The sequence below is a fragment of the Ammospiza nelsoni genome, chromosome 18 (genome assembly GCF_027579445.1).
Source record: "Ammospiza nelsoni isolate bAmmNel1 chromosome 18, bAmmNel1.pri, whole genome shotgun sequence".
Classification (NCBI taxonomy): Eukaryota; Metazoa; Chordata; class Aves; order Passeriformes; family Passerellidae; genus Ammospiza; species Ammospiza nelsoni.
Window position 1 is genome coordinate 874,244 of NC_080650.1, and position 12,613 is coordinate 886,856.

General features: G+C 49.1%; 1 protein-coding gene across 1 annotated transcript in view; it reads left to right on the forward strand.

Annotated features, from left to right (window-relative positions):
- Positions 1–12,613, forward strand: part of LOC132081425 (transmembrane protein 132D-like) — a 185,319-nt gene that overhangs the window by 141,613 nt on the left and 31,093 nt on the right. The window contains exon 5 of the mRNA XM_059485140.1: positions 9,503–9,646. Within this exon, the coding sequence (XP_059341123.1) occupies positions 9,503–9,646 (144 nt within the window). The remainder of the gene's footprint in view (positions 1–9,502; positions 9,647–12,613) is intronic.

Genomic DNA, 12,613 nt, shown 5'->3' on the forward strand with positions numbered 1-12,613 from the left:
ATTTGTTATTGTCATCTACAGACTGCTGTCCTCCTTTGTAACCCAGTGAACAAGCTTGTCACAGAGCCCCGAGCCCCTGCAGCCATTTATCAGCTGGGCAGGCTGGGAGCAGGGAGGTAAATGTGGGCACAGCAGACCCACGTTATCAGCTCTCAATAAATGCTCCTCACCCTCCCCTTCCTTCCTAACTGAACTGAACCCCACACAGCTTACCTGTTAAAAACCCCATTCCTGAAGCAGGTATTTCTTACCTCTCAGAATTTCCAAAAGAAACCCCAAAAGACCTTGGGGTGCTCCCAGCCGGGTTTGTGTCAGCGTGTGCCCTCCAGTGACAGAGGGCAGGCGAGCTGTCGGTACAAGCAGGGGATGTTTGCATTGGGGTCAGCAGAGCCAGGTGAGTGAGCCAGGTCCTTGCTGGGTGTCTGACCTTGGGAGCAGCTCCCCTGCACCCTCCAACACCCACTGACACCAAAGGAATTGTCAGGTGCAGATCTCTGCATACACCAGATTCGGAAAGTTCTTCAGATGTCCTGGTACAAAATATGCAATTTGACGTCAAGTCCAGATTTATTTCCTTGAGGACATTGGGCTGATACCAGCACAAGTTCTCTACCAATCCTTCTGGAAGGATTAGATGTTAAACAAGAGTCACAGGACACACAATATGGTCTTAAAGACATTGAATCTGAAGCAAGCATGTTCCCCAGGATATTATTACAAGATTCTTCATGTCTTTTTTCTAATGGCTTTTTGGATTCCCTGCTTTCAGCCTGCCACAACCAGCTTTACAAGTGTCCAACCTCTCTTTTTCTCTGTTATTAATGTTTTTTCCTATTGTAAAGCATTCTTCTGTCTGTCTAACTGCTTCTTAAGTTTATTGCTTTTCTGTGGTGCTGTTAGGGATTTTATTTCCCAATTGGTATTACTTTTTAACTACTCATGTAAATCTGTATCAGTTCAGATTCATGCAGAAAAAACAATTTGTCACAAATCTGTAAGGGCTAAATGATCAAAGCAGAGCTTGCAGGCTCACTGCTTTCTTTCCCAGCCTACTTCTAGACCTAAAAATGTTTTATCTTCCTTCAGATTCTGCTACTGCTTTTTAGCACAGCCTTTATCTGTGGCAGGAGTCAAGTGTACGGGTCACTTGCTTGGCATGGCTGAAACCAGCAGAGTTTCACCCATTTATATCCTGGCAGTTGTCACTGGCTGATCACTGAGAAGTTCTGAGTGAGTCGTGCCACTGAAGCCACAAAACCACCACTGTGGGCACTGGATTTGTAAGTAGGGGGATTGTTGGAAAGAAATCTTTGGTTGTTGTGTTCTATTAAAAAAAAATTAAAGTAATATTTTTTCCCAAGACCAAGTGCAAAGAGCTGAAGATTAGGCTCCTGAGCTGCAGGGCTGGCAGTGTAGAACCAAAGTACCCAGTAATAAATGGGTTTGTGCCTGGAACAGGGTGTGGGTGCCCCTCTCAGACCAGGCTCTGCAGGCAGGAGCAGGGTCCTGTCCCCTCCCTGCCGTGGCTTTGTGCTGGGGACATGCTGTGATTGCCCCAGATTCTGTCCTGGCCACCGTGCTGTCCTCACCAAGGTCAGGCTCACATGTCTCACAGCAGACTTTGGCCCCATTTGCCATATGGGAGCTGGAACATCATCTTTGTCTGAATGTCCCCTTTGTTTATTTTCGTGTTTCTGTTTAAAGCTCAGCTGAGGAGCTCATTAGGAAGGCAGCAGAGCCCGCGGGCTGCAGGCTGCCCCCTGCTCTGCCCTGAGCCTGCTCATGAATGAATGGTTGGGTTGCAGGCGGCTTTCCAAGGCCCTGTGATGGTCCCAATTTAGCTCAGGCTGCTTCTTGCCTGACATTCCTAAATGTGAATGTGCTACTCAAACTGCCAGGCCACTCTGGGAGGAGTTTTGGACAGGCAGTTTGGTCACTTCTCCTCCCCACAGTGACCTGCAGAACTCGAGTTCTCTGTTCCTTATAACCTTCTTCTTCTCTTTAGAAAAGTGAAAAACTGGAGGCTTGGGCAGCTCCTGACCTCCCTGCTTCTCAGCTTCCCCTCTGGAAAGCTGCAGGAGCAGCAGCAGAACTGCTAAAACCATGGGAGAATCAGCTCAGAGTGGATGAATGTGTTGACAAACGGATTTCTTGATCTGAGAGGTCTCTTTCACCTCTGTGGTTCTGGGTGCACCTTGATTTGCCTGCTTTACTGACAGGTCCTGCTTAACCCCAGAGAGTGAAAGCAAAGCTGTGGGAGATGGGAGGAGAGAACAAACGGGTCTGCTGGAGATGTGCAGCATCCTGTAATGGTGGATGCTGGAAATCCTGGCATCCTATCCTATAGTCCAGCCCTCTGCAGCTCCAAAACCCCTGCAGCACCAAGCGTCTGCAGCACTGAGCCTCTGCAGGAGCCTTCCCACTGGCACAGGGACAGCGGCCCCACGTGTGACACCCCGAGTGCCTTTGGCTCATTGGGCACAGCATGGCCCTGCAGTGGCAGCAGGCACAGGGATCTCCTGTCCCCTGGGCAGGTTCCCAGCTCTGCTGCTCTGCACAGGCTGCTCTGAGGGTCCCCAGCCTGTCCCCGCTGCGGGGGTGCCTGGCAGCCCTGCTGGGGCAGAGCCAAGAGGAAATCCTCCCCAAACAAACAGGTTTGTTTGTTTGTTTCCTTTCAAGAGCGAGCTGTGCTGATGAGCAGCTCCAGCAGCCTGTCTGGAGACTGAAATCAAGGATGCACACACAGCTTTGTGCAGTTACACTTTGGGGCCTGTGAATTAATTAGCAATTCCTCTGAAGAACCACAGCCTGACAACTCTGAGGCTTCCTGGGTGAGACACTGATAAGCAGGGAAGGTGCATGACAGCTCCCTGGGCTGGTGGCAGCCTAGTTAGCACTGCAAACCACCCAAACAGCACAGGACAGCTCCCCAGAAGGATGCTGGCACAGCTCCTAGGTGCTACACATCACAGGGACTTTGTCCTCTTGAACCTGAGGCAATTAAATTGACACTGCCTGTACAGCCAGCAGAAGTCACCTGCCCTGGGAGGGTTTGGCACTGACACTGCCTGTACAGCCAGGAGAGGTGAATTGCCCTGGGAGGGTTTGGCACTGACACTGCCTGTACAGCCAGGAGAGGTGAATTCCCCTGGGAGGGTTTGGCACTGACACTGCCTGTACAGCCAGGAGAGGTGAATCCCCATGGGAGGGTTTGGCACTGACACTGCCTGTACAGCCAGGAGAGGTGAATTGCCATGGGAGGGTTTGGCACTGACACTGCCTGTACAGCCAGGAGAGGTGAATTGCCATGGGAGGGTTTGGCTCCCCAGCTGTCAGGGTGGGAAGGGACCCAGCGAGCCTGCTGCCTTTGCTGCGCTGTCCCAGTGCCAGCAGCTCACTGCCCTGTGCAGTTTGCCCCCAGAGACACAGAAAGCCCAGGTTTAACATTCACGTCTGCTCAGGGGAGTCCCTGTTGGAGCCCTGGGACCCTTGGGTGCCCCTGTCCCCGCCCCAGGGCTGTCAGGAGCAGGAACCCCCCTCCCAGCACTCTGCATTTGCTGTGTTTGCCCTGTTGGACCTGCCGGGAGCTGTTACTGCTCCAGGCTGCTCCAGCAGCCTGACCTGGGTCTGAGGGGGCTGGACACTGCACAAACCCAAACCAAACCCAAAATCCCTGTTTAGAGCCACTCCAGCTGAGCCAGCGAGGCAGACAGGGATAGGGAGAAGGGACACAACAGGCAGATGTGTTTTTCTCTCCCTGGGAGGGAGATGATTTATTTCCTGGCTCTTTTCATCACTCAGAGCTGTGGAATTGCATCCTGCAATCACAGGCAGTGTCCACAGTCGGGATTGCCTGTCTTTGCTGCACACCCTGGGAAACAAGGGAATTACCAGCCTGCTCCATGGGGCAGCACAGCAGCAGCACTGACCCTGCCTCTGCCTGCTGAGATGCATTTCTGTCCTTCCTGAGCTTTTTCCTGAGCATCACAGGCCGTGGAATGACAAACCCCTCACTGCTGGTCATCTCTAATGATCCCCCTGTTCCTCTGCACCCCCTGCCTCTCCCTTTGCTCCTTGTCCCCTCTCTGCTGCTCTCAGCACTGTGTTACATCTTGAGCTTTTCTTCTTCCCCACCCCTCCTCCAGCCTCAGTGATAGATTCCATCTACACCCAGATGAAAGTTCCTTAATAAGAATATAAAATAGCTGGAAGGCTTTGCAGAAGTTAAGTCTGAGATGAAATATAATTATGTATTTTCCTGGCTGCCTTGTGTGTGACAGTGGGAGGGGCAGACAGGCTCTCTGACTGTGCCACGTTGCTTTTTCCCTACAGCACAATCCAGCCATTGGCTGTTGTCTGTTTTTTACCTGGAACGTTGTCATTGCTGGGCTTGGTGTGTATTTGGGGTTTTGTTTCACTGCTCATCCTTGCCCCATCTGCTCCCCCCAGTGATTGTGCCCCAGTGAGGAGCAGTGACAGCGTGGCTGGAGGTGCCACCATGGAGTCAAAATTATTCCAGAAATCACAGGCTGAGAAAGAAAGGGTGAAAAATATATCCTAGTATTGATTCTGCCACCCACTCCTTTCTAAACAATGGTGTGCAATCACATTCTGCCATTCAAAGAATCCATTTTCCCCTCTGTGGCAGCTGTGTGGGAGAGTGGGACCAGCAGGCAGATGTGTCCAGAGGTGCATTTGGGTTCCTGGGCTGCTCCTTTCCACCCTGTGTCAGCACACCTGCCCCTGGAGCTCTCCTGCCTGCTGCAGGAAAAAGGGAAACTGATTAAATAGCAAGGGCTTGAATGAAATGTGATTAATTTGCTTATATCCCCCTCCTTCTGCCATTCCCAGGGAGTTCAGATTTCATTCTGCATGATGAAAGGTGCCCACATTAAACCAAACATTTAACCTTGGAGTTCATGTCAGTCTTTTCACATTTTCTCATTCGGCTTTCACCATGATTTCTCATACTTGCAGTATTTCAACTTGTACTTTGAACTCTTGTGTTTATATTAAAGGTCTCACAAATTAATTTGGGTTATTTCTGGCCACTGCTCCTTTATTCCCTTGGACACAGAAGAATTGCAGCTGATTTTTCAATAATTTTACCGGCGCATCCTAAAGAATCTGGAAACAACAGGGGAAATAAGGAAATCAGAATTATATTTTCTATATTTCAAGCTGTTTGCCAGCTCAGAGCTGACAATAATGCACTACGGGCGAGGAAATCTGCTTTGGAGCAATTTTGGTTTCTCTGCACCACCTTGTATCTGGCCCCAGCAGCTGCTTCTAAAACTTGTACTTCAGCTGCCATAATCTCATCATTAAAGGTGGATTTAGGGTTTAAGAGGCGATGGAGAAACCCTTTTCCTTGCAGCCAGGGGCCGGGAGATGACTCTGCGTTTCAGGTGCAAGCTCAGCTCTGCTCCAGCTCAGAGTTAATCGCGACTGAGGGAGGGTTGGTGCCACGACCCTCAGCAGTCCTGGGGAGATGCTGCTCCTGCCTTTTCTCTCAGCTCCTGCCTCCTGGCTCCTCAAATCCCTTCTCTCTCGCTGCTTTTGTTTCCTACCCTTGCAGTGGAACAGGAGGAAAAAGCTGAGTTTGACCACATCCATAAGAATGTCAAGCATTTAGACTTTATTGGTTTAGAAGCTTACTAAATTTAAACAGAAGCATTAACATGGCCTTAGGCTCTCTTGACAGTTATAAACTCTTCCTTGGGGGGATTTCTGTAATGCTTTCTAATCAGCTTAAGGAGTTAATTAAACAGCTGTCATTTAGCTGCTTAATTCTGAGACTTGATGCTAAATAAGATTTGAAATTGGTTATGCATGACTGGAGCATGGATCCTCTGATATGGGCAGGATGGCTGCTGCTTGGGCAGGAGGCAAATCCAGGTCTTTATACCTAAATGGTGAAAAGATCCAAGGTGGGACCCTGGATTAATGCTCTCCCTGCTGATTAATGGAAAATACATTGAAAATGGAGAGTTTAGGGAATGTCAAATGGGAGGCATTTCCAGGCAGCTGTTCAGTCCCGTTTCTGCATGCTCTGGACTGCAGGAGATTTCAGGGGCAGTTTATTCTCTCCCTGACTGCACTCTGTGCATAACCCAGGAGCCAAAATACCTCCTGAAACCCGAGAGGAGCATTCTTGATTTTTGAAATTAGATTTTTAGCCTGCAGATATATTCCCCTGCTCTAGTGAAGAGTGTCTCTGGAGATCTGCTGTGCTTCCAGAGCAGGAGTTTTTAACCTCCTTTTCCCTGTGCATTGCAGCAGGACAGGCCCCTCTCCTCCTGAAGGGTGTGAGTGTGCTGGGTGGCAGGATCACTTCAGTGCAGGAGAGAAGCAGCAGTGCATTTTGTAGGTGATGAATGCAGTGGGGTAAATCCAGTGGTGAATGTGGTTGGACAGGATGCAGCGCAGGGGCTGATGAGCATTTCCAGCCTGCTCAGAGCAAACTTCCAGGGAGAGGCTCCTGTGGAGGCCTGAGGGGCAGAAGGGACCCCCTTGTGTCCCAGGCATATATATATATATATATATATATACACACACACAAACTGTGTATACACAGACAACAGAAACAGACACTTGGAAAGACTTATAAAGATATTGTAAAGTCCTTTTTTGCACCCCAGGAAAGATAAGGCAAAAGATGTCTGAAGGGAAATTAAATTTCAGGCAAGCTACCTATTAAAACTGAAAAAAACTAATAGGTATTCACTTCTGCATTTCAACTTAAATTGATGCTCACTGTGTACATCTTCTGAATATGTTTCTGCTGGAGGGCTTAATATGCTCAGTTATTTAATATGAATCTCTTCAGTGAGCAAAGAACACTCGCTCTGGCATCTTCTTTAAAGTATTACTGTTTATTTACCATGGTAGAAATTTCAGAATAAAGATTACCTGGTCTTCCATTTCTATTACATGCAGAGACATGTTTTTCTCTGATTATTTCATTTTATTATTGGAGGGGCTCAGTGTAAGTGAATTATAGAGCTATGCTGTGTTAATAGTTAGAGAAAGTTCAGCACCTTTTTAATAGCTGCTGAGGGAATCAACTTTCACCAGCGAGACTGTGGCTGTAGCTCTGCAGAAGCATAACTATTCCCATCCCGAGGTGCCCTGACACCTTATCTCCTGTAATCTGTGTTAGTTATAGATAAAGAACATCATATTTCTTCAGGAGATTCCTTTTCCACTCAAGCAGCAAAAAGCAACAGTTATAAATTAGTAACTATTTAGATTTATAGCTTTTACATGCTGAGGCTCTGAACTATAAATCTCAGTATGGCTAAGTAAGAATGGTGTTTGTTTCCTCAGAATGAAGCAGTGTTCACTTGCCTTCAGCAAGGGATGTCCAGCCCTTCCTGGCTGTTCAACAGGGGCTGCAGGGGCATTTATTGCTCTGTGCCCTGCAGGGTGAGCTGGCTCAGTGTTGGTGTTTGTGCCCTGCAGGGTGAGCTGGCTCAGTGTTGGTGTTTGTGCCCTGCAGGGTGAGCTGGCTCAGTGTTGGTGTTTGTGCCCTGCAGGGTGAGCTGGCTCAGTGTTGGTGTTTGTGCCCTGCAGGGTGAGCTGGCTCAGTGTTGGTGCTGCTCTGTGCCCCTGTGAGCTGGGGTAAATATTCGTATTGCTCTGTGCGTGGTGGGGTGCAAAGCAGTGCCTGGAGAAACCGTCCTCGAGTCCTTCCCTGGATAAAGGGAAATACCTTTTCCTATACCTGGGGAGGGGCAGAAATGTCTGCAGGCAGAGCACCCAGCTCAGTGACTGCAGGGCAGGACAGCCCAGTGCCACCCAGAGCCAGCCAGTGCCACCCAGAGCTAGCCAGTGCCAGCTCAGTGACTGCAGGGCAGGACAGCCCAGTGTCCCCCAGTGCCAGCTGGGCTGGCACAGCGCTGCCAGGTGCAGCCTCCCCAGGGGCTCCAGGCAGGGCAGGGTCTCAGAGGTGCTGCAGGGCAAGGCTGTGAGCAGCAGGTGCCAGGCAGGGCAGGGAGGACACTGAGCAGGGCAGTAGCAGCAGGTGCCAGGCAGGGGCAGGGACAGCTGCCCTGGGATGGATGCACTCTGTGTTCAGAGCATCCAAAGGCAGCCCTGCTAAACTCAGAGACTCAGAAGAAATTCCTGGAGCTTCTGAGGCTCCTTCTCAGTTAGTGGCTCTTACCAGGGGAAATTGCATTTGCGTTTGGTAAGCAGAGCTCATTAATCACGCTGCTTCAAAGGCTCAGTTATTAAAGCTGCCTTTGCTTTATGCAATAATTGTGGGGGTCACACTAATGGGTGCTGGGGAGGCAGGAGCTGTGGCTGCCTGGGGGAGCAGCTCTGGGCAGCTCCGCTCAGGTGTGAGCAGCAGCAGGCGGGTGCTGTGGCCTCCAGCAGCCCCAGGGAAATGGGATTGGTGCCTGAGCGCTGCAGCACCGCTGAGAGCAGGGCCTGACCCTGCTGCTGTGACTGCTGTGGGCGCTCACAGTGCTTGTGCTGCCCCTGCCTGCCGCTCTGCAGGGCCCATGGGAGCAGCAAAAGGTGGTGGGGAACCTGGGTGCTGCTGTGACATATCTGGGTGCAGAGCCCAGACCTGGGAAAAGGCACAGAACCTGGAAAGTTCATTGCAGACCTGAGCACTCAGTGCCTGAGCAGTGCATTCTGCACCGAGAGCCATGGTGTGCTCAAGGCTGACTCTACAGGCAGACATTCTCACCCCTGGATGAATTGCAATTTAAAAATATCTGAAGGGCTTTTGTGCTGAGGGAGGGAGGGGATTTTCTTTTCAAGTTACCTTTTTGTGAAATCCTCTTTCTCCCTTCCCTAAAGATCACATTGAGGATGGGGCAACCTTAGCAAAGCAGCTATCAAGTGACCAGGAGGGGTTTTTCTTTCTTTAAATATTGCTTTGAGTCTGAATAAAGTCTGTCTGTTTCTTTAAGTAAGAGGTAAAGGTCTTTTTGATGTGAATACTTTAGAGGAGAAAAATCTCAGCTTGTCCCCTTTAGCCCAAGAGGCAGTAGGAGCAGTCATCATCTTGGTTCCAATCCCCACTCTTGTCTTGCAGGAGTAAAATCAGGTCAGTCTCAGAGCTCAGAGTGGGAGCTATTTAGGTAATGAGAATTTAGCACCTGGGGGGCTTTGGGAGCCTTTATTGCACAAGAGCCAGCTGAAATCAAGAGCCTCTTGTTCTACAGGATGGTCCCAGCGTCACAGGCACAGCTCTGAAAGGCTCAGAGACCCTCCCAGAAAACTGAGGAGGGTGTGATCCCACACAGTGCTGGGGTGCACAGTGACTTACCCAGGACCTGAGACGGCCTCTGCTTCCCCTGGAGGCAGAGCCAGGGTGCTGTCAGGAGGGCAGGGGCCTCACAGGCTCTGGGGTTCTGGCCTTCTGCTGCCCTGGGAGCAGTCCTTGCCACAGCCGTGAGGAATTGAGGCTGAATGCAGGTGGTACCAATGAATTAATAGCAGAATATATATCTACTAAGTGGCCTTTGGTTTCCTTTTCTCCTAGGAAGCAGAGATCCTGAACACAGCTATTCTCACTGGGAAAACAGTGGCTGTCCCTGTCAAGGTGGTTTCTGTGGAGGATGATGGCACTGTGACAGATCTGGTGGACTCTGTGGAATGCAGATCTTCAGATGAAGACGTCATTAAGGTAGGATCAGGCTGCTCCATCCAGGGAGGCAGAGGCCCTGCAGAGCAGGGCTCTTCTCTAATAGAACAAGTCCTTTCATTTTCTGACTGCTCTGATGCTGGAACACCAAGATTTATTATTGCTGCTATTGCTGTGAGGCTCGCTCCAGTGGAGCAACAAACCAAACACAAAATCCCAATTTCCATCCTGCTCGTCAAGCACGTGGGGCTGGCTGGCACTGCCCATTGGGGAGCATTTCCAGGCTGGCACATTTCCCTTGTGCAGTCCCCATTGGGGGGCATTTCCAGGCTGGCACATTTCTCCTGTGCGCTCTCCACTGGGGGGCATTTCCAGGCTGGCACATTTCCCCTGTGCACTCCCCATTGGGGAGCATTTCCAGGCTGGCACATTTCTCCTGTGCACTCCCCATTGGGGAGCATTTCCAGGCTGGCACATTTCCCCTGTGCACTGCCCACTGGGGAGCATTTCCAGGCTGGCACATTTCCCCTGTGCACTGCCCATTGGGGGGCATTTCCAGGCTGGCACATTTCCCCTGTGCACTCCCCATTGGGGAGCATTTCCAGGCTGGCACATTTCCCCTGTGCACTCCCCATTGGGGAGCATTTCCAGGCTGGCACATTTCCCTTGTGCAGTCCCCATTGAGGGGCATTTCCAGGCTGGCACATTTCCCCTGTGCACTCCCCATTGGGGGGCATTTCCAGGCTGGCACATTTCCCCTGTGCACTCCCCATTGAGGGGCATTTCCAGGCTGGCACATTTCCCTTGTGCACTCCCCATTGGGGGGCATTTCCAGGCTGGCACATTTCCCTTGTGCAGTCCCCATTGAAGGGCATTTCCAGGCTGGCACATTTCTCCCTGGCTGTGGGTGCAGAGCCCTGGCAGTGCTGCTGCCCCGTGGTGTGGCTCAGGGCTGCTTTCAGCCACAGGTTTGGTGGCTCCCTGTCACAGAGCCAGTGACAGCTCAGGCACAGTAAGTGAAGAACAGAGCTGGCCAGAGGTGTACATGGTACATGGTTTGTCCTGAGCTCTCTCTTCTGGCAAAAAAAAAAAAAAATGCAATTTCTGTGTTCATTGGACTTGTTTTAAATAATTTCCTCATGGTAGTTTCTTATACATGAGATGAACCCCAGCAATTTCAAAGTTTGGTGTTTGTAATGCTTCCCTTTTAGAATCTTCTCAGTGCTCCTGTTTACCTGGTTAGCCACCGTGTTGGTATTTCTGATTAAATGTGTCTTTCTGGCTGTATTATTAGGAACCTTTGGGGTTTGGGGGTTTTCCTCTTCTGTGAAGCCTTTTTGGATCTGGTAAATCTGCCAAATATAGCAAATTGTTGGACTTAAATTAGATTTGGAAACAGAAGGAAATTATTTGTCCTTATGTTGTGGGAGTTAATGGACCAAGTCCTTACTAACTCATCTTCTATTCCATTTTTTTGGTGAATAGGGAAAAAATATTTTAAAGCAAATACATCATTTGGAAGACATGTAAAACTCCAGCTTTGCTCTCTGGTGTTTTAGTGATTGCCTGTAGGGACATGGGTGTCCCGGTCAGTGCTGTGTATTCCCATCCCCACCACATGAACTGGGCTGTGGGTGACAGCCCTGGCATCAGGATCAGGGATCAGGACGTTCTGCTCCCCTCCTCAGCAGCACAGAGGGCTCTGCACAGCTGAATGAGGTGCCAGTTTAAAGTGAGCTCTTAATTGGAAATGTGTCTGGAGTTTGCAGTTTACCTGCTCTGGTTCAGAGCGAGCCTTGTTCACAGGCTCCTAATGAAGATAAAGATATATAATTACTGGCCAGCCTTCAGCATGCAGCAGTAATTAGAGTTCTGTTCTCTGGGCAGCAGAGTGGGGAATAGAAAATGGAAGGAAAACCTGCTTAAGATGCCCATTGAAAAATAAAGATTAAGATTACATTTCTTTGAGTCTTTAGTGTTGCTGTTTTTCAATGCAGCTGTCAAGTAGCATCTAACAGATTGATTATGTCTTCGTGGCTTAGCTTTTATTCCTGGTTTTTTGGTGTTGATTAATGATGAGGTTAAGCTCATTTTCCTTGCAGAATGAGGGTACCTCATTCTTCTCTTCCTTTCAGGGTCCACATTTATTACTCACTTCTTTCATCTGAAACTTCAAAGAACTTTAAAGAGCTGGTCCAAACTGCACTGACTCTTTTTGTGCCAAACTGCACCTACCTGAACCTGGTTGAATATGTCAGAGCAGAATTCAGTCCATTGAAACAATATTTTTGTTTACAAATGATTATCAGAAATTACTTGGTCCAGCCTGATAGAATGACCAGAAAATGGAGGTGTGTTACAGACTGTGTTTCACTAATGAGACACAGTTAAGGTGAGAATTTCAAAGTGCTGTCAGGTACTAACCATTTGTGGATAGTAAAACTTCTACTGAACTAATGGGAAAAAAAAGAGAGATTTTGAGCCAACTTTATTTTTGCTGAGTTTTTAGTAAAGAATGAACTCTCAAGATGGTTTTAATCAAGAATAAGAAGAGAAGAAAAATCAGCTTCTTTTAATCTTTCATTTTGAAAAGACATTTCTGTTTCCAAATGGCCATTTTTTCAGGGCTCAACAAAGCCTGGAAGTTTCCAAAGCAACACTTTCCAGTGCTCTGGGTTTTCAGTTTGAGTTAATTGAAAATCTGCATTTGGTTAGCCTGAAATGAAAGGTGCTTTTTGTTCATTTTGTTTGATCAGACACCTGAAAGTTGCCAGAAGTCACCCGGTGCTGGGGCCAGCCCTGGGAACAGGATTCAGTTCCTGTTCCCCTTTTTGTGCTGTACTGTGCATTTCCTAGAGGGCTCCTTTTGAATTCAGTCACCCAAAGCTGTGTGCCTTTCCTCCAGAACCCCTGCAGCTGATGGATGGATTGATTGATTGATTGATTGATGATGGATTGATTGATGATGGATTTCCTCCTGCAGCTGTGGCAGGGCTGCCTGTGGGGCTG